Here is a 21,523-nt window from a genome sequence, read left to right as displayed (position 1 = left end):
TATTTGGTCTGGCCCTGGGAATCCTATTCATTCATCCCCATAAATGGCTCATTTTCTGTCACTGTTACAGACAAAAGGAGGAGAATAAAGAGGCAGAAAGTGAAGGCAGATATGGTTCAGTTAATCTGTATAACGGAGCCTGAATATTAGACTGAATCACCATTTGGTTTCACTTTATTCAGGATGTGTGCAGAAATTCAAAGATCTGGGACCAAAATGACTAAAACATCGTGTTAAGTGAGCCATGTAGGAAAGTAACAGACTTCAAGTCTTCAGTAACACTGCATAATCAGCTCTGAGTGAAAGGTGTTCAGATCATGTTCTTATGTATGTATTCACTAAAACTACCTGACAGTGAGAGAAAAGCGCGAAATGGCCACACAATCCCGACTCGTCGAGCTCAGCAATGGTGACATATGGCCGAGTGATACGGGAAAGTCAAAAGAACGCAGGAATTTGGGGAATTTAGGGAATTTGATGGGATTAGTCATAATAATTCCATAAATTGGGTCATCCAGATGTTGGGGAAATTTTGTGTGTGTGTGTGTGTATCAGAAACTGATAGCGACTACGGACTTACTGGAAACAGCTGCCGATACGCACTGCGATAATCCCGTCAAACCAGACCAGGATGCAGCTCGTTCAGAGAGCTGCTCGGTAATCACAATACCAGATGAAAATGTGATTAGATCGAGTGTGTCCCACTTCAAGCGAGGTACACGCATCACTTACTACGTCTCGATTCACCTTTACAAAGCTTGTGCAAGTCACGGAGGATTCGTGAAAGCAGAGTAACACCCTTGGTGTCAATGCTGGATTCGCGATGATAATGTCAATCACATTCAAGAATTTACAAAGCATCACAGTGTTTGCTGCATTTAAATAGTGGTTTTGTTTATTTTAATTTGAAAAATGACAAAAGTTTAGCCTGTTCCTGTTTGCAGAACGTTATGTACATTAAACAGGCTAAAATCTACCAACAGATTTGTATAATTGTATTATTACTTGATCAATTTGCTCCGTCAGGCTGCCAGAGTTACCATGGAAACCGCACTGTCACTACTTGCCCTCGGTGCATGCATACAGGAGTATGCATCGCTGTGCATCCACACGCACACCAGGGGCTCAAAAAAAGGTTTAAATAATAAAAAATAATGAAGAAGAGCTGGTGCAGAAGAGACCCTATAGAAGAAATCAACGTGATGTGCTGGCGTGTACCGTATTAATGCTTCTGTGCTTCCAGTCCAGTCCGGTCAGCTTTAGTTTGGCAGCCGCCCTGAAGGCCGAATATTCTAAAAGCACTTCTGTCCCCTCTGCCATCCAAAACAAGCGGCTAACCCTGAACTTTCTAAGTATAGCCACTGCCACCAGTACACGCCACAATGACACCTTTCACAGGGCCCCGCCCCCGCACCCATAAAACAAAGAACCGTCTCATCTCCAAATGAATATTCTACCGATGGCATCACGAATAGACACGCATACATGCACAGCCTAGATAGGACAAGAGAGAAGTCCAACAGGAGCATTGTGTGAAGGAGTGTCGAATTTCTGGCTCCATCTTTGTGAGGGCGGATCACCGCTTCCCCTTCTGATTAATTAAACAACAGAAAGAAGAAAGAAAGTGGAGGGTGGGTGGAGGAGAGAGAGAGAGAGAGAGAGAGAGAGAGAGAGAAAGAGGCAGACATGAAGTTAGGGATAATGATAGAGAGCATTCTCCTTGGGTAAAAATAAACGAATAACAGTAGGTCTTCAAAAGGGCAAAAGTTTATAGAAACACAGTGTCCCCTCCTGTCTGCTGTCTGCCCCACGGGACCCAGGAGGAGGTGTGCGAGTGTGTGTGTGTGTGTGTGTGTGTGTGTGTGTGTGTTTGCACAGCTTTTGGGTGAACTGTGTGCGAGTACACAGTAGCTACCCGTGTATTTATATCCAGTGTTCTGGCGAGAGACAGATGATGCGAGCTCTTTGTAGAGGATCCAGCAGAAGCCATAATTGTCTCTACCTGGATTTATTGCATCACTTAGCAGTCTTGAAAAGCCCAATGAGCCACAGAGTCAAATGCGTGGTACCATGTGCACACGACTCACTGTCTGGATGAACGCATTACAAGCCGGCAGGTGTTGTGTGACGGAATGTGCAATAGCCCGAAAGAGTCTTTTCAGGCCCGGTAATGTCTTTGGTGCTGAGGAGTAAGATGGCGGGCGGAATGGCTCTCTCCGCGGCGATCTTCTGTCTCCACCTTGTGGACGCGGAAGGGTACTGCAGTGCAGTTGCAACAGCACCAGCCAACTGATCTGGAGCAGCTTTTTGAAAAACGTTCAATAATTGTAAAGAAAATAAATAAACTTACGCAAGAAAATCTGAGGGTGTCAAGGAAGCAGAACTAAATCCCTTCTGTCTATATATATATATATATATATATACACATACTGCTATAGTCTTTGAAGGTTTTATAACTGATCTGGGTATATATATACCCAGATCAGTTATAAAACCTTCAAAAATGGATCAATGTATTATTTTAATAATAACAGCTTTTGGAGGCTGTAAAGTTAGAATTGGTATATATTTTTTAAGAAAAAGAGATTCCCAGGGCCCAGGTGAAATTATAAAAAAAGCTTGTTTTATCCCAATAATGGTTCAAAAACCAACAGAATATAAAAATGTACAGGGGAAAATAAATAGAAACGGGTAGCAAATCCAGGTGATTGTTTGGCAAATTAAACGAATGTTATAAGACGGTAACTGACATATCTATTACAATCATTTCTGTAGAACTATGGTTAATAAGAAGAAACCCGTATAACTGATGCTACTTTTAAGGTACACACCATGTTAAAGGAATTAAGAGGAGGATTCTATATGCGGAGAATGTAGGAGTTTTAGGTTTGGTAAGACTCACCATCCAGAAGAGGGTTCCTGTGGCAAATTCTGCATATTGCTCTATAGTGGACAGGACACTGAAGATTAGACACACCAGGACCATGACGAATCTGCAAGGAAGAGAAAACATCTCTTTAGCAAGTGAAAGTATTATCAAATCATCATTTTACATAATTTACACATTTGTGTAAAATTGTCATGATTAGCATACCATTTATATGCCTCCATTGGCTTTGTAGTCAGATTTGGTAAAAAAAAAAAAACTATATATATATAATTAAACATAATCACTGCATTTGTACAAAAAACAACCAATACTGGCTAAAAACTCTAGAAAGGGGACCAGATATATATGATCTTCTTTTTCTCATAACTTTGCTTGTAATGGCTCCTATTGACAGGTCGGGTCCGCGTCTCCTAGCAACAGCCAAACATTCCGACGAGACGGTCCATCTGTTGGTGCATTGGGCCTATACATAGTCTGCAAATATAGCCCTGTGAGTTGAACATCTACCACGAGTATACAGCTAAAGGAAGGCGGAGGAAGGAGAGCTGGAAAGACGGGATCCAGTGGAGCGTTAAAGGCAGAGAGAAGAAGAGAGGAAGGAAGGTGGTGCTTCTATTAGCAACTCACCTGCTATTTCTGGATTCATTGATTTGTCTTTAATAAAATGTACTCTGCTATCACAAATGTGATATCCACATTACAACAACAAAAAAACCCATCTAATCAATTAATCAACAATAGTTTTTCAGTTCTAGGGGCAATATACAGTATATAAAGAATATATATAGCAATATATATATAGAAGAAGATAGATTACTGGATTTTTTATAGTATATAGTAATAGTAAAAATGCTTAATAACTAAAGAATGTTAATAATTTAACTGCTAAATCAGTGTGAGAAAAACTAGGATTTTCTATCTGGATTTCTTCTAAAACGATACATTAAATGCATTTAATTCAAACATTGGATTTCTTAAGATTCGTTTACGTTGTTAGTGAGACAGTATAACTATTCTCAAAGCACAGCACTGTTCATTTACTTGTTAACTCTAAAAAATGCAGAGAGGCTCATGAAGGGCTTTGCGTGGTGTCTCCTGACCCCCCCCGCGGGATTAAGAGCAGAGTCCGTTGTGCGCAGCATCTCATCCATAATCCTCAGAACACTTCTTTTAAGTGCTTTTTACGGGGACACGCTACACAATGCAAGTGTTTGCGCCACACCATTATTGAGCTCACTTTGAAAACGCACAGCTGCGTCGCGAAGCCGCGATAAAGACGACGTGCCCAATGCTGGACGGGGTTTATGCAAGTGGACGTTCATGAAATGCGACATTTTTAATGGGACCTACAAATATACGGCCGACATTTAATCCCTACCTGCAAATGTTGGCTTCACAGCGGCCACCATCCAGGCAGATGAGATTCTTTTCATTAAAACATAAATGTGTTTCACACCTGTGTATCAGATACCTGTATTCAAACAAAGAGGTATTGAAAGAAAAGGGTGCTTCGCTTCAAAGGACCGGCAGGTGTAGTAGAGCGTAAGGGGTTGATGTGGGGTGGGGGTGGTGTAAGACCCCTGAAGGAGGATTCCCTCTACGCACACAGACTGGTACATTGGCCAGATGGAAGAGTTGGGATTACTGCTTACGACTAAACACACACACACACGCACACTCCTCTTCCCCCCTCAGTTGGATTCACAAACAAGCGGAATGCATTAGGAAATAATATTCACGAGCCGAGATGACCTCATCTGTCCTCTGGTTTTAGCGCCGTGTGGAGAGGAGGCCAATTTGGTCCACATGCATCTACTTTGGCGCAGAGATCAATCCCGCGCTGGCGAAGCTTGGTGCCTCGTCATCGACAAACGGCACCGGAAGATCAGAGGTGTGCACGAGAACCAAAAGCAAAGGCAGCAGTATTATTAGCTAAAAAAAGAAGAAGAAGAAACTCATAAGCTTCTTCCTGTGAGATCATCTTATTGGGGTGAGGCATTTCCCTGATGTCACAGCCCGCACCTCTCTGCGTCGACACCCATAGCCAACTTTATTTAGCCGGGCCAAAACCCCTGGGATCTGATTAAAACAAAAACAGCTGGCGCTTCCAGCGAGTATTATTGACTGCAGATCCGTCCAGCTTGACTAAAATAAAGTAAGGCGGAGAGCCAATGCCAAACCCTCTGCTCAATCAGCTGGGACACCGAGGCTACGCGGGCTTAGGGAACATGGACTGCAGTAGAGTACAGTGGAGGACAATGGCCTTTCAGATTGTTATACAAGTGGGCGCACACACACACACACACACACACACACACACCAATAAACAGCAGCACGCCGATGGTGGACGGAGACGTTCAGCTTTGAGAGCTCTAGAGGGATCGCGGTGAACAATGCAGATGGTGCTATTCGGAGTGAAGGGGGGGGGGGGGGGGGGGCCTGTGCACAAATCCAATCCGAGTGTATCAGGGTGCGTCTCAACCTTAATCTCGTTCAACGAGTGAGCAACATGTTGGGCCGTCATAAGTGGAACCGTCTGATGATAGGTATCGCTACACCCTAAACAAAAAAAAATCAATAGCAGCTTTAGTATTCTACAACTACATGGCTTTGCATAATTCACTTATTTAGTATATTACTATATAGAAAAAGGATGAGGCCGTAATAACCGCGATTAAAAAAAACGGGTCGTCATTTTGACCGTGACGGAAACAAACGTCTCCTGCTTAATTTTCCCTTTATGTCTCACAGTCGAATAAACAAAATAATTTGGTTTTAATGCTTTTAAGCTGGTAGCCGCCAATAAAATCATCGGGAGTCAAAGTATAAACTTCGTACTTGTGCTCCTCTCGTGAAAAACATCATTCTGACCCAACGCCGGTTGGCCTACTTCATTCCCAGAATTCCCAGATAGATGTATACTCAGTGTGCACATTCATTCGGGTCCATCACTGCTAGTGAGCACCGTCAGAGTCAGAGCTGCCCCCCCCCCTCCCATCCCTCCCTGTCCCATCCATGGAGGAGCTTAGGATGGATTACACCACATCCGCCACCAGTCACACACATGGATATTCCAACCTGGCTCAGCTATCAACTGGTCCACCAAATAAATCAGTAGATCTCCTTAGTTCGCAGAAGAGGAAAAGATAATCAGTTGGGAGCAACTTTGGCTAATGTCCCATACAGTTGAAGTCACACATCATTGTATTAATTGATTAGTTACATCTGTATTAAGAGAAAACAGCACTGAGGCTGATGTTCAACGATGTTCAAATATATTTCCCAGGATACAAAATGTACTTCTGAGAAATGGAGGTGACCATTACAGTCCACGTCATTCAGGCAGTAATCTCTTGTAAGCAGATATCCAGCAGGAGGTTTCCTTTCTGCTCTTTCCACGTGGATGGAGGGGATTCACTATATCGCCATTTCAATAATCGGTTCGGATATAAAAACCCACGGCATCACCAAGTATCCCAGACAACATCTGGCCAGCTGCAGGCAGTAGAAATTGCAGACAGTAGAAATGACCTTTATGACATAATGGCAATGAAAATACTGTTGTATGTAGTATAGCTAGACAGATAATACCCCTTGGGTCTTCTTTTCTTTTGACGCGGCCCAAACGTGAAGCCTCCAGGTGGTTCTGACAAGACGTCATGTCGTTGCATAAGAGACTCTTTTTGGGCATCATCTCATCAGATTGCAGAGTCCAAGGGATTTCTACCCACCCTGAATAGCCCGGGTCATGTGCGTGTCTCTCTGTCGGGACGGGATGTGAAATTTCATTCATAACAACATTCATTTGTTAAAAATGTGTGTTGATGATTTATTGTTTTCCAACATTAGGAGGAGACCGAATTGCCCCGAAAATGAAGTTGTTAACTACTTTAACAAATTAAATCATTTTTTATTTTAATTAGTTCCATGCTCAGAATTCTCCAAAGGATAACAATGATTTATGTAAAGCACTGAACTAAATACGAAGTAAACAAAATAGAAGAAATAACCACATTTGTAAAATCTACATGAAATGTTTGTGGTTCCAAATTAGTTTTTCAAAAGGAGCACAACTAAATAAATAAAAGCCACTTTACACAAACTAGTGGGGGATCAATAACCAGCTTTCTGAATCAAAACATAATAGGTCAAATCCACGTTTGGCCACATTGGACGCACACGCGTGTGCGGAGCAGGCATTAATCCGCTCGTTCGACGACCCCGAAAACAGCCAGATGGAGGGCAGACGAGTGCTTTTTTTTTTTTTTTTTTGGTGGCAGATTTATAAGCGCGATGAAAAAAAAGGGGGCAGCTGTTGAACGGAGCGGCCACCTGCGTGCGCACGGTTCACCGGTGTGTTTGTGTGTGTGTCGTCCTAATGCAGAGCGGCCCTATTAGGCCTATCATGAGTGCTGCATATGGCCTTTGATGCCGCGCTCTCCCCCCTCCCTCCCCCCCGCGGCAAAGAGGCCGGCGGTATAGAAGCACACCAGTGACAAGTAAAAGTCATTTGAAGGGGGCGGGAGGGGTCTCAATGAGACACATGTGTGTGTATATATATATATATATACAGTATATATACATTCATATATATATACACACACATCATTTAAAGACTCATCGTTAATACGCAGGTGTAATGTCCACTGGAATGTCAACAGTACGTTATATTGTTCTTAGATGATTTCACTTCCAATGACAGTGTGAACTTGATTAAAAGTAATCTTAAGCGAGTGCGATGGAGTCATTTTCTTTAACCCCCCCCCTCCAACAAAAACATGCTTTGGATGTAATTGAAATCAACTGTGCGATTTATCTGAATGCGAAAGAGGTCCGCAGACAGAACTCCTGTTATTATCATTCATATTTCCATCTAATCTGTTCTAAATCCATTGGCTCGGAGCTTACTACCACATCTGGGACAGAATTGTGAAATACTTCATGGGGATGACATAAGATTCTTTAGTCACATGTTGGGAGGGTGTTTTTGGCCTTGGAAGACTTTTCCTAAAAAAGGTAACCAAAATGATAACATGATCATTATGTAATTTATCTTAAACACTAAACTGGGAAGGTTATTTGGGTAAAACAGTTGATTGAAAGACAGAGGCAGATTCAAAACTTTAGCTTTTCAATATATTACTTAGATATTCCGCACATGCTGTTCATGGAAAATATGTAAGTCGGATACAATTTCTACATTTTTTTGTATTTCCAGTAGTTATTTAAGTAATATATATATCTACATAACATCGAGGATTTATGAATGGGTTAAAACGGAATACGAGGGGTCATATTTAGATGATACCCATCTACAATATAGTTTGTATAATATGTGCAGGACATTAAAACATGTTCCACAACCCAAATTCGGCAGCACGTTCTTTTCCCGTCATCACACGATGCCAAAAAACCCTCCACCTTTCATCCTGGTGTCCGAAGGAACACCAGGCTCACCGGTGCCAAACGCGACGTCGACCAGATCGCCCTGACCTGCTTCTTTAAAACATCTTAAGTCCGTTGGACCTCCAACCACCAGAACCTGACGGTGGAAGGAGCGCCGCGGGACGTAATCAACAGAGGAAAAAGACACCCCAGAGACGAGCGTTTGAAGTGAGGCGTTCCCCCCCGCCCCCCACGAGGAATATGAGGCGTTTCTCTCGTGGCGTTGCGTGGCCAGAACCCGACAGGTACTACTCACACGAGGAAGTGGTAGAGGAAGCATTTCACTCCCGCGGGCCTCTCTAGGAAGTTGTAAACGTCCCCCTGCACGCTGGTCTTGACGTAAGGGCTCTGGAAATCCTTCTGGTGATGACGCAGCCAGCTGGAGCGAGGGAGCGCCACGGGGACCACGGTCACGGAGGGCGGCCCGGGCACGGGCCGGGGCTCGGGGGCCGCCGGCGGACAGCGGGGGAGGCCGGATCCGTTGGTCGACGCCGCGGGGTCGGGCTCCCGGGGGGCGAGGCGGTGGCAGCTCTTGTCGGGCGCCGGGGCCCGGAGGGTGGAGCTGCCAGTCGGGGCGGCGCCCGTGGAGGCCGCGGGGTCGGCGTCCGCCTCCGCCTCCCGGGCCGGGCCGGCGGCGGCCAGGCTGGTGGCGGCGTACCCGTTGGGCCTGCAGCTTATGAAGGAGCTCCCCATCCTGCTGCCGTAGTCGCGCTGCACGTGGCACGTCATGTGGAAGGACTGCGCGCGCCTTTCCCCCATGGTTCCCCCGCTTCTGAGACGCGCCAGGGACGTCCCCGAGGAGGTCACCGGGAGTCAGGTGGCGGATGGGAGGGGGGGTGGGGGGGGTGAGACACCTAGCTAGGCATGGCCGGCTACCCCGCTGCAGACGGGGGGTCCCTCTGCTGCACCGCGCGCGGGTCCATACCTGCAGCGGGGACAGGTGACACACGGGTCACTGAGGCAGCGTGGACATTAGACGCCATTGCCATGTTACACAAACGACAGGGTCAGACTGCAAAATCTTGATGAGGTGATTAATGGCAGCAGTGCATTTCCACAGTATTCACAAGTGTGTGTTCTTAAACACTTTGAAGCTAGGGTTTAGAATAAAAATGCTCTTGGTCAATATTATCGACAGAATAGCATCTGATAAAAACTGAAGGCAGTTTCCAGTGGGATGATACTTCTGAACTGTGGCCCCTCGTGGCTCAGAGACAACCTGTTGTGGCTTTACTCCAAAGACGCCGATTAAAGCTTTTCACTGTGTAACGGGATTTCCGTCTATGAGTAAGAAAACACAGATTGTTATACAAGTGGGCGATTAAACTCAGTCACATCACACATGTCACATCGCGGAGACCTGAACAACCTGCGGGTTGCAGTAAATCAGCCTTTGGACATTTTAATCAAGCAAATAAAATTTTGCGTGGTCATCATTAGCCGAAACTCAACTTAAACCAGTTATAAGGGGAGATACAAAAAAAGTATGAGGAGGGATATGCAGAGGGAGCTGCCTATCAGCATCACATCCTAATGATTGGGTGTAATGTCTATTCCGGCTGTTGCCTAAAAGGTTCAGGGGGAAAAAAGCATCATGAGACAAGTGAGGAGGGCCGATTGGAGGCGGTGTGTCCTCTGGTATCGATGAGCCGATGACAGGAGCCCCACGTGCGTCCGTCTCCTTGGAGATAGAGTTTCTGACACTCAAGATGCATGGACACAATGAGGGGGACGCTACGGTTACAAACTATTGTTTGACTTTTCGTTTCAAACTGAACCCATCATGTCAGGGGGGGGGGGGGGGGACTTTAGAAACAAATGGCACCACGTGAAATAAATGAATAACGATGCCTCAAAACGGTACTTCCCCCCCTTTGCACCTGCTTAGCTGTCCTCCTGGGAGCAGTGACATAAGGAGCAGGCTGCGGGTCTGTTAAATGATGCTGCAAAATCAAGAACATGTTATGTCAATATTTGATTTTCGTCGCCGAACCCTTTAAGAATTAGACTTTAGCAAGTTAGAAAAATACGTCAAACCAGCGTGTCACATCTTACCTTTGGCTCCAGAAACGCACCTCAAGTTGTAACGTTAATCGGCGTGAAATAATGATTTTAAAAAAATGTCTCATTAGCGAGGAAACAAGTTCGCCTTTTTTGTTTTTTTTTCTGGAGGAAAAAGGTGGCGTAAGATCCAGAAAATTAAACAAGTTAAAACGTGTCTTCGAGTGCTGTAAAATTATAAGCTGAAAAAAAGAATAGACTGAAAGGACAATGCTGCCTGCAGGACGCGTCGTCACTTTGAAGTGCATCTCAGCCTGTGGCTGCACGACCGCTGCGTTCAGGAACAATGGGAAATGTCGCAATCACACCATGAGCGACAAACCACAAGAAAAAAACTGTAGGTTAAAAGTAGGACTAAGTAGAGGGGAAACTACCCGAAAGGTAGAAAACAGCACACGAACTTCTTTGCAAATTTACCCCACGTGCGTGTATGTTTGAGCCAGTTAATCTCGTAATTTACTTTTACTGCTATAAATATTTAAGCACCTTGTACAACATCCCGGGTTCTTCCTGAAATTTAAGTCATGCTAATCCAATCGAAATTTACATAAACCGTTTTAACCAGAAACGTTTCTCCGATGGCATGGCCGTGTTTCACATCATGAATCATTTGAATCATTTCCAGCACTCGGAAACGCAATTTAACAGGAGCACGTGAACGCACCGCATGTGCTGAAAAAGCCGCCACACGCACTTAAGAGATGTTGCACTACCGTCAATGATAATGGAGAAAAACTGTTGTATTTAAATCAGAACAAAATGATGTCCCATGTTTCGATGTTTTTAAAGTATTAAAACCCGCACTAAGTACCTTCATACATCACTCGCTACGCATCCACGCATGCGTTCACCTGTAGGAGGCGCTGAACACCCACGCTGCGCCCTGTTAAACGTTTCGCGACACCTCACAGTTTGTCCCTTGTCAGCTTCCGTAGTCCTCGGAGAAAAAAAAAAAAACATGGCTTCGCACACAAGCAGGTCGCTGCTGTCTCTAGGTCGAATAAGTGCTTCTGGTCTTGGGCTACAGGGGCCGTTGAGCAGAGTCGCCTACGCGACGAATGTGTCTACACGTTATTCTGCGGGAAAAACCGGTAAGATTCTGCTGAAGTAGTTTGAGCTCTTTGTCGCAGTTAGCAAGGCCGAGTCCAGGCGCGTGCGGGATGCGCTTCTCCTGTCACCGTCCGAACTGGGCCGAGGGACGTTCTTAGAGGTCCACCTGGGGGACCCTCCCCTTAATTAAAGTGTTGCTGTTTTTAAATCAATCCGTCGGTTGGTGTAAAAGAAAATGTCAGAATATATTTTTTATAAATACTCATCATCCTAAGATGTTGACATTTGATTCTTGAGACAAATTATCTCAATTAAAAACTTATCTAAAGAGTTGCATGTTATTTGTCTTTACATTAACACATTCATTTATTTTCTGAGTGCAGATTATAATACAGAGTCAAATCAAAAAGTACGGTAGTAAATAGAACATTCAAAATGAGTGTTGGAGTGAACACAGCGTTTATTGTCTTATGAGTAATCACAGTGGGCAAACTAAAATCAAAACACCTTTTGTCATTTGGTCGTGTTCAGAATAATCAATGTTTGTGTGTGTGGTGTGGTTGTTAAACTTGCAACACTACGTATTTCAGGTTTTCCCGATAGAGCCGGTGGTAAATTTGCCAGGAGGCCCAGGAGAGCAGTAAGTGTGCAGCTTTTATCTCCGTTCTCAGGGTTGATTTTTTAAACAACCTGCACACATTTCAAATGGGACAAAATGCTCCACGTGAAATGTGACGACGGTGCAGCCGGCTTCACTTGTCTCCCGTCTCGTCCTTGCAGCCAGGGGAGCCCAGGACAGAAAAGATGCCTGTGGACCAGGACTGGACTGCCGTGTATCCAGCAGCGGCCCCCTTCAGACCGGGCTCCGTCCCCCTGCCCGTGAGGATGGGCTACCCCGTGAAGAGAGGCGTCCCTCCGGAGAAGAAGGGCAACCTGGAGCTGATCAAGGCGAGTCGACGTGGGACCAAACTGCAGACGCTGTTACCGCATGGGGGGGGGGGGGTGTTCGTAGTTTGGTGAATTGAGGCGTAGGGCTGTCTCCACGTGGTCTTATAGCAGGATCATTTCGTCCTTGCTTTGTATCCCGCACGCGTCCCACCTCCATATTACAGCATTTACCTCGGAGTGTCCATCATGAGCAGTTGAGTTAATCGTTGCCAGACGGAGCGTTTTTTATTTATTTATTTACTCTGACTCTGTACCTGGATTAGTGAGCCCCTGTGTCCAGACACCAGCTGCTGCATCTGGACTTGAGCCACCTGCAGATCCCCTACACAGCTGGAACTCTGCCGTGCGTGCTAATGATATTGATTTTATTATTCAGCTCAGCCAGGGGGAAACAAATCTGCTGTTTCATTCTTATGTTTTGTGACTTTAAAAAAAAAACGTTTGCCACACGTACAAGTGGGAGTAGTTATTCCTGTGCCATTCTAGAATATACTAATATCCTTTTTTGTATTCAATGGCTGTAACACCTGTACTGAAACATTTACATATTTCTCAATCTCTTTTAGATACCAAATTTTCTGCATTTGACACCGGCGGCCATCAAGAAGCACTGTGAAGCTCTGAAAGGTTTTTTTTTCCATTTATTTATTTATTTATTTTCAAAACATTGAAGTTCTGAAACTTTCTTGGGGCGGCTTTTGTCATCAGGCTATTTTCTAATTTCCTGTTTGTACACGTGTGTGTCTCCCTCCTGTCAGCGTTCTGCACAGAGTGGCCCTCCGCCTTGGACACGGACGCCAGGTGCGACGAGCACTTCCCCATCAAAGCGGAGAGCACGGACTACGTGTCCGCCGGCCCGTCGGTCCGGAACCCAGCGGCCCGCGCCGTTCACCTCAAAGTGAGCGACCCCCCCGTCCCCCCACCCCCGGCTAAAGGTTTCAAAGTTTTTAACCTGGTGACCTGCTACCCCCACCGGGTTTCATCAACGTATAGAGAGACGTGTGCAGGGAAACGGGATCGGAAATGAGATTAGAGATTTACAGAGATGCGTGATCGCCGGCTGACGTCATGTGACCTCAAACGTAAGAATTTATGCCGCCAAGTCTCCAGTCACCACAGCCCTTTTATTGGATTCATTTTATACTTAAACATGTGCTGAGGCTCTGCGGTTGCTCTTTATTAGTTTAAGAGCCTTGGAAATGTGTGTGTTGCCAATCTATTAATTGAAAAATAGTAACAAAACATTGCATCATTGACATATTTGTTGTGCCGGTTTGATATTCCTCATAATCCCCCCCCCCCCAAAAAAACAACAAGCCGTGAAAAAGAGCACTCGTATGGTGGCAAATCACTGTTAAAATTAGAGAGCGCAAATCCGCTGCTTTCTGCGCGCTCGCTGTTGTCCTTTTTGACAGGGAGGGGGGCGGGGCCAGTCACCATGGTATCACTACATCTAATTGGTTACAACCCCCCCGTCTTTGGATTGGTTGGAGTTACTGCATTCACAGAACTATAGAAGCCCATGAAAGAAAGGGAATAGAAAGTCGAAACAGTGATTTTCCGCCATACACTCGCGCGTAAGGTTTATCAAATACAGAATAAAAGACCTTTTTGTACGAAGCGCTTAAAATTTCAACATTTGGTTTCATTCCGTGTGAATTGTTGGCCTATAGAACTGAGCGACACATTCAAAGAGTGCTGTTCCACTTCATGCTTAACTGCCCCAGTTTGTTTCCATGTGTTGACAATAATAGAAAAAACTTTTTGTTGGACTCATCCACCGGACAACAAAATTTAAACAAATCTGTAATCGTCCCGGGTGAAAATGTCTTTTTTTTTAAAAAATATTTTTATTTTTTACAATTAATCAGCAGCTGTCTGCTTCAGTGACACTTTGCGTTGGATTACATTGGCACGTGGGATTTATTCAGACATTAATCCAGCTGGATTAGGCAGGGGAAAAAAAATAGATTGGAGGGCAAATCTCTCAGTTTCAGTTCATCAAAAACGCAATCCATCTTTTCAATGACGAACGTGTGTCGTGGGTTGCCTTCAGTCATTTTGGCGTTAATTTAGACGTGCTGATAGCCGCGGGGTAGCAAAGTTGTCCGCAGGTCGCGACCGTACGAGCTGAGGTTCACATTCTATTGCTCATGACTGTTGCATTTGTACAAATTATATAAATCAAAAACCAAAGCAGTAATCTGTTTGTTTTTCTCTAAACTATCCGTTGGGCTCAGCGGCTTAGTTTATCTGAGTGATGGCAAGTATACAATTGTATTTTCCACAAAAAGGGGTAGTTTAATCTGTATACAGGTTTTAAAAAAGACACATTGTTTCTAATGTGGATTGCGGTTTTATTGTATCTGAGGACAGAGGGGTTTTGAATCTGCTCCCATGTTTGAGTCTTTTTTTTGCTTCTCTTGACGCTGCAAAGCTTCATGTGGGGGAAAAACAAGGACCTGAACCATGCCGTGCTGTAATCTAATGACGCCATTGCCGTCGCAGGTGAAGTTGTCCAGTTTGAATCTGGATGACCACGCATTGAAGAAAATGCTCAAACTCGTGGGGGAGAGATACTGCAAAGACACCGACACGCTCACCATCACGACTGACAGGTAAACACTGCCCCCCCCGAGGCCTCAGTACCCCGAATGATGAAGTGAGGAAACGAGACGGACGCACTGAATCGCTTCATCTTCGTCTCCACCAGGTGCCCATTGAGACAGCAGAATCAGGACCACGCCATGTACCTGCTCACGGTCCTTTACCACGAGTCCTGGGTGAGTTCAAAGTATTTGTCTTCTCTCTGAACCCCCGCGTTTGTGTCCACGACGGAGTCACAGTGACCCGACACGCACTTCCATCAGAGTTTCACATGCAAGATACCACGACTGTATTGGAGCATGGGTGTGTAGAATTACTAATAAAATAAAGTTCTATGAATTAAGTGGCATAGTGAGATGGGAGACTACGTTTACGTCTCAAAACGTTATTATTGTTGTGCTTTTATTAATATTAATGACCGATTGGCTGTTTCTTTTAAGCTTACAGCCTTGCTTTTAGTCTGGTAATGAAGGTTTTTTTTTCCTGGTGACATTTCCATCCAGCGACACGGCACTGCAGCCTCTACCAGGGGAGTCCATGTCCATCTCGCTGTGCGATCTGAGGCACTAGGCCCATTAGGGAGGTATCAGACTTGAATGGGCAGGAGGACGGCAAACGGCAGCTTTGTCCAGTTGACATTTCTCCACAGATTGGGGGGGGGTGTGTGTGTAACGAGCGACCCTATCGGGTGTTGACCCCGATGCTGTTTATTCGCAGTAAGCCAGCCATGCCGCATCAGAGGAGTCTGCCACCGGGTCATTAGCCCAGCTTCCGTTCACCGGAATTCGCAGCCCCAAAAAAAAAAAAAAAAAAAAAGCAAATGAGTTCCCTTGTGCAACCTTTGCCATTAGGAGCTTTAAAAAAAAAAAAAAAAAAATCTCTCATCTCTCTGTTTGGAGAAGGTGTCCGGGCCAGCGCGCAGAACACTGTCCGCTGCCCTTTTGGTGGCACAATGGGAGGCACAGTGCTCGTCCTGCAGGCCTGTGGAGGCGGCGAGAGTGGCGTGGGCCACGGGGGGGCTGTAACGCTAGCCCACAAAGGGGCCCGTTGTCAGCAGCCACCGAGGAGATTCTATCTTAATTCCAGTCGGTGGCAGCCCAGAATGCTCCGAGCCGCCCCCGACCCACAGAGGGAAGTTCGGCACTAAAAAAAGCTGCTTCCATCCCAGCTCCTGTCCGATCAATAAACTAAAAAAAACGTGATGCGTCACGGAGTGACTAAACTCTCCGGGCCAGTGATCCGCGTGCGGGTGTCTAGCACGCCTCCTCCCGGACCCGCTCTGGGACGTGGCGTAAGATCGGAGAGGCGCTTGGCGGGGTAACGGCGCTCATTAACCTCAAACACCCGCAGGGCAGCCGGGCTGAGGGCCGCCGCACAATGGGGCGCGTTGTTTTCGGGGGGGGAATAAAGAGAAATACTATCTCTGTGAGAGGAGCATCAGAGGTTTACATCTGGTGCCATAATGGGTTCACAGTTCAGAGGGAATGCCACAGACAACCCTGATTGCAGTGCCCACGTGAAGTTGACAACTTGTGCTCCGTCCTCAGAAAACGGAGCCGTGGGAGGCGGAGAAGAGCGCGGCGGACATGGAGGAGTACAGCTGGGAGGGCAGCCCGTCCCAGAGGAACCTCCTGGACACGCTGCTACGCGTCGAGGGAGGAGGCGAGGAGGCGCGGGAGCAGCTGCTGGGCAGGAGGGAGGTGCGGGAGTACAAGGACAGCGTCACGAGGTTGAAGAACGAAGGGGAGAGCGAGGGCGCCGTGATGCGGTACAAGGAGGCCGTGAAGAAAGTGCTCCACCTGTGACACGAATGTGTTTACACAAAGATGGGGGGGGGGAGAGCAGGAGGGTTCACAAAAACGTGAAACACTCTACACCCCGGTGTCAGATCACTTGCATTATTGTTCAATTAGCTCAACGGTTGTGTGGTACTGTCTTGAATACAAAAACCAATAAAAGCCTAATGGATGCTGCTGTTGTTGAAGCTTAACAGCTGCGTGAACCTCGTGTGCCTGACGCTGAAAGCTTTTTGGGTGATGAAAGGCGCCCCAGTGGAGCCCCGGTGAAAGGAGGCTTTCAGCGGCGAGTCGTTCTTCAGGAGAAACCCGATGCGCTGAGACTGATGCGCTGAGACTGAAGGAGGGTTAAACGCCGCCATCCCAGAGTGTAGCCGTCTCTTTTCTTACAGCCCATCAAGTCCCACTTAAGGCCGGCGTAGGAAACGGACTGAATCGACATCGCCTTAAAGTCTCGGAGGTAAATGTGTGCCCGCCCCGAACGGACGTCATATCGTCTTTCTTGAGGCAAATTTGCTGGGGTCAAATGAATCGACTTTGTTTGGCTCTTATGTCACAAGTCATTGCGTCGTTATAGAAAGCTATATCCTAGCTAGTAGTAATTGGGTAATCCCTCAAAGGACACACAGCTGGTTCAGTGGGGACACCACAGGTGAAGAGGGTAAAACGTTCAACAGATATCCCAAAACTTCCCCAGTTAACAAATTAGATTGGAATTGGGAATTAAATTCATCAAATGTGTCCATAGCCAGTTTGAAAGTGATTGAAAGTGATTTCATTTAGTGACATGTTTAAGGTTTTTACCGATGGGATTTCGGATATTCATTTACCATGTTGTTAGTAAAACAATGTTCCCTAAATCAGGCCATGGATGACGTGAACAAACATTTAGTAAAGACCTTTATAGATACCACTGGAAGGTGAAGCATGGATTAGGTATGAATGTGAGAGTATGAGACAAGTTATGTAGACAAAATAATTATGGAAGTTTAAAAGTTTAGAACCCTTTTTTTCTGGGGGTAAAAATAATTTGAAATATGTAAAATGTGTAATTTTGCAATCTTACACTAAGACTTCGTTTTGGTACTAACATTTTTTTGGAATGATATATATATATATATATATATATATATATATATACACACACCTTTTGGTGAGTTAAGGCTAAACAGAGAAGCATAGGAAGCTATTGTGTCTGTTTTCTCTCCTCTAGTCTGGGGGTCTCACCCTAAATATACAGAGCTGTAACCTCAATGCATCAGCTTCAAACAAAGCAAATCCATCCATGTCAGTTCCATTAAATAATCTAAAACTCTTTTACAAAAATATAAATTAATATTCATGTCAATGAAGTGTCTCTTCAGCCTGGATTCCCTCCTTTTAAAACCTTCCTGTAAACAAACGAGAAGCATCAGTCCCATCATCTCTTCTTCCCTCGGGCCCTCCAGGCCCTTCAGGTGTTCTCTCTGACCAGGACGTATTTGATCAGGCGCGTGGAGCCCCTTCTCCCTCGCCACGACGCCCGGTAGCATCCCATCCTCTTCCTCTGACCCCTCCAGCTCACCACCAGCAGGACGGAGCAGCAGCAGCAGCAGCCCACCGCCACTGCGACGCAGACGGCCACCGCCACCAGCAGCGTGTGGGCGGCGGCCGCGGCGTGCCAGCCGGCTCCCGCCTCGCCGACGTCCCCCCCGCCGCTGCCCGCGGTGTGGTTCCCCAACGGACCGGCCCCGGTGTTGTTGGGGCTCTGCTCGCCGCTCTCTGCGCTGGCCACGGGGGCCGGGGAAGTCGGGAGGGGGCCGGAGCTGGTGGCGGGAGCGGAAGGCTGCGAGGCTGCGGCAGAGGAGGCCGCGGAGGTGTGTGCCGTGCTGGGGGGAGGAGGCGCGGCCAGAGAAGTGGTGGAGACGGCCGGGTTTGTGGTGGTGGTGGTGGTTGTTGTTTGTGCATGGTTCCCGGAAGCCAGCGGGGCCTCTGGAGTGGAAGGTACGGGAACTGTAGTCGCGTGGAGGGTCGACGGCCGAGTGGCGCTGTGCTGCGTCGCGGTGGGGCTTGTGGGGGTCGTGGAGGTCGTGGAGGTCGTGGGAGTCGCGGGGCTCGTGGGGGTTTGCACGGTGGCCGCTGAGGTCAGAGGCGGCGCGGGGGGCGGAGGAGGGTGGATGAAGTGGCGTTTGTCAGAGGGCAGCGGCTCCGAGGCGTTTCCCCGGCCGTAGTGGTGGGGTAAGACGCGCACGTTGGAGGTGAAGTGTTTCCCGAACACCAACAGGTCGGGATCCACGCCTAAGAAACAAAGACTCTTGTTGCTGACATACGGAGACGTACTGCATTTAAAAGGTATATGTTCAACATTTTTAATCAGTGAAAATATAAATATAATAATTCCATAAAATGTAAAAATTGGTATAGTATGTATTTGTATTGTAGTAGTAGGAGCAGAGCTATTCACACAAATTAAATAAGAAAACTATATATTGTAAGATTGTTACTAATTATTTAGTTTGAGGTAATTCTGATTGGGTTGGGTTTTACAGAGATGGAGCATTTATGATGACCACGTGTTTCTGCATGCCCAATTAGAATTAAAACAGCTCTTACCCTTTGTGATATTATACAGAACTACGTTTCTTCTGTGGCTGAGAATGCAGCTCTCCAGGGTGGGACAGTGCAGGTGGAAGCAGTTCTCTTGGGTGGTATCGTAGTGAAATACGGCAAGATTACAGGAAACTATGAGAGGAAAGAAAAGAAAATCAGGGAGGAACAAAAAAACAAAACAAAAGCCACACGCGTGGGACTTACAGTTCCTCGTGAGGCAACAGGCGCGGCTGCATTTCAGCGCAGTCTCCTCCTGGTAGAACTTCATGAGCTGCGCTCCTCTCCGCTGGGACTCCTCGATGTCGATGAAAAACCCGGGAAATCGTCGAATCCAGCAGTTCTTATAATACGACGTCGGAGAGCACCGCGACTCGGTGTGGCTCAGCAGGCTCAGAACCGTCAGCAAGCCCCGCGTGACGTTCATTGCGCGTAATGCAGGTCGGACAGCGTCAGATCACCATGTGGACCGGGCACCGACATGGCTGTGGAGCCAATGGGTTGGAGTTTGACGCGCGTGGAGTAGTCTGTTTTTCTCCAGGTGTGTCGCAGCCTCGGACCATGGAGGAGGAGACCCGGCAGTGCGTAAAGTGTGCGTAAAGTGTGCAGCTGTGTCCCCGAATTTGGAATGAAGAATCAAATGGGGAAAGAAAGATGACTAGAAATGTGTACTAATTCAAGTCAGTCATATTCATACAATAATATAGAATATATCAGTTTATAGGGGTGGAACAAAATAAAAAAATTAAAGAGACACATTATTTCACTGCAAGTAATGTAACCTTTAAGTTAATCTCATTTTATGGAAAGCCAATACTCAGTCTTTGTATTTGACTCATCTATGGGGGGATTTCGAAAGTCTCTTATGTGGGTTTTATGTTCACAACTGCGTAACATGGGAGCATTAGATTATTTTCTATTTTAGTCAAGACTTTTGACCTTCTGTGTAACTCAACCGATTTAATTGCATCTCTACATTGCGAGTATTAATGAACCACAAAGAACTCACTATAAGGCTAATCTTGCTCTATTTTTTGCACAATTAAACTAAAGGTATACTCTACTAAAGGTTATTTCTCATATACTCATATAAAGAGGTCAGACATCAGATAATAGATTGCCATAACTGCAGAAATCTGCCTGCCTTCTTTGTTTTGGGATTATCCCAGCGATCCTTTTCCTCCTGGTTTTGTATTTAGTCCACCTGTTTGGTGGTGAGCTTTTCTCTCCTTCACTGTGTGCCATGTGCTCAATTTACACCTGGGAGTTTAAATTACCTTTTGCATAAAGAGCTTATGGGGATCAGGTGGTAAACTGCAATTTAGGGGAAACTTCTATTGAAGAAAACAGACAAAATCCTTTGTTGCTTTAAATCATTGTCATTAAAAGATGGTATGTTAACCTCTTTGAAACGGATTATCCGTCAGTTTATTACCATATAAGTCTTTATAAGCCATTATGTGAAGCTTTAAATTAAAGTGAACAGGAAAAGAGTAAAATCTTGCAACCACCAGGTGGCAGCACCCACTTCCATTTAACAATAGCTAGGTCCACATTTTGCAATATGTCCTAGACATATATATTTTATATATATATATATATATATATATATATATATGTTGACGTTACATATATTTTTTTATAATGTTTTACCTATTATTTAAAAAAAAATCTTTTCTTTTTTGACCCTACATATTTTGACTTTTTTCACAATATTTTTTTTCCCATGACATGACTGGAATGATCTTAGATGGAGCAACCTACACGTCCCTGTCACTAATGCCAAATGCCCCAAATTTCTGTACTTTAAACCTTATCTGGGTTCAACCCTCAAGGGACATGGTGGCTCTTCCTAAATCCTTTTTTAGTTTTGGGTAACTCAACCATGCTATTCATCCTTCCTGCATTGGTAAAGGCACAAGTGAGTTGAATTTGAATGTAACAGAGAATTGGAGGGTGGATGCACTAAAAAGGGTAAATAAATCTACACCCTGTGCCAGACTGTCAGTTTAAGGTTGTCCACAGGATGCCCTGAAGTAGACAAACATGTGATTGTCTTGAAAAGGGCCCTCAGAGGCTGTAATAAGTTTCATGTCAGTGTGACCACTGAATGAGACTCATCTTTACTGACTCATCTGGC

General features: G+C 45.7%; 3 protein-coding genes across 4 annotated transcripts in view; 1 reads left to right on the top strand and 2 right to left on the bottom strand.

The window, feature by feature from the left end:
- kcnq1.2 (potassium voltage-gated channel, KQT-like subfamily, member 1.2) overlaps positions 1-9,094 on the bottom strand; it is a 104,504-nt gene extending 95,410 nt beyond the window's left edge. The window contains exons 1-2 of the mRNA XM_062562997.1: positions 8,592-9,094; positions 2,903-2,993 (exon numbers count right to left, since the gene is read on the bottom strand). Of these exons, the coding sequence (XP_062418981.1) occupies positions 2,903-2,993; positions 8,592-9,094 (594 nt within the window). The remainder of the gene's footprint in view (positions 1-2,902; positions 2,994-8,591) is intronic.
- A 2,236-nt stretch (positions 9,095-11,330) lies between these two features.
- mrps35 (mitochondrial ribosomal protein S35) lies at positions 11,331-16,991 on the top strand. Its single transcript, XM_037452428.2, has 8 exons — positions 11,331-11,487; positions 12,037-12,086; positions 12,227-12,394; positions 12,961-13,021; positions 13,153-13,292; positions 14,903-15,012; positions 15,108-15,177; positions 16,549-16,991. The coding sequence occupies exons 1-8, from the start codon at positions 11,355-11,357 to the stop codon at positions 16,804-16,806; spliced, it is 990 nt and encodes a 329-aa protein (XP_037308325.2). The 5' UTR covers positions 11,331-11,354; the 3' UTR covers positions 16,807-16,991.
- Positions 16,992-17,564: 573 nt separating this feature from the next.
- On the bottom strand, positions 17,565-20,926 carry LOC119195533 (MANSC domain-containing protein 4-like). Of its 2 annotated transcripts, XM_037450514.2 has the most exons (3): positions 19,591-20,926; positions 19,390-19,518; positions 17,565-19,074 (listed from the first exon to the last, which is right to left on the bottom strand). In XM_037450514.2, exons 1-3 carry the CDS (start codon positions 19,808-19,810, stop codon positions 18,251-18,253), a joined length of 1,173 nt encoding a protein of 390 aa, XP_037306411.2. In that variant the 5' UTR covers positions 19,811-20,926; the 3' UTR covers positions 17,565-18,250. The 2 variants fall into 2 exon arrangements, with proteins under 2 accessions (XP_037306411.2, XP_037306409.2); XM_037450512.2 differs by having other exon boundaries at positions 19,390-20,926.
- Positions 20,927-21,523: the final 597 nt, after the last annotated feature.

Source organism: Pungitius pungitius, chromosome 6 (assembly GCF_949316345.1).
Source record: "Pungitius pungitius chromosome 6, fPunPun2.1, whole genome shotgun sequence".
Taxonomy (NCBI): Eukaryota; Metazoa; Chordata; class Actinopteri; order Perciformes; family Gasterosteidae; genus Pungitius; species Pungitius pungitius.
This window is presented reverse-complemented; position numbering and strand designations above follow the sequence as displayed.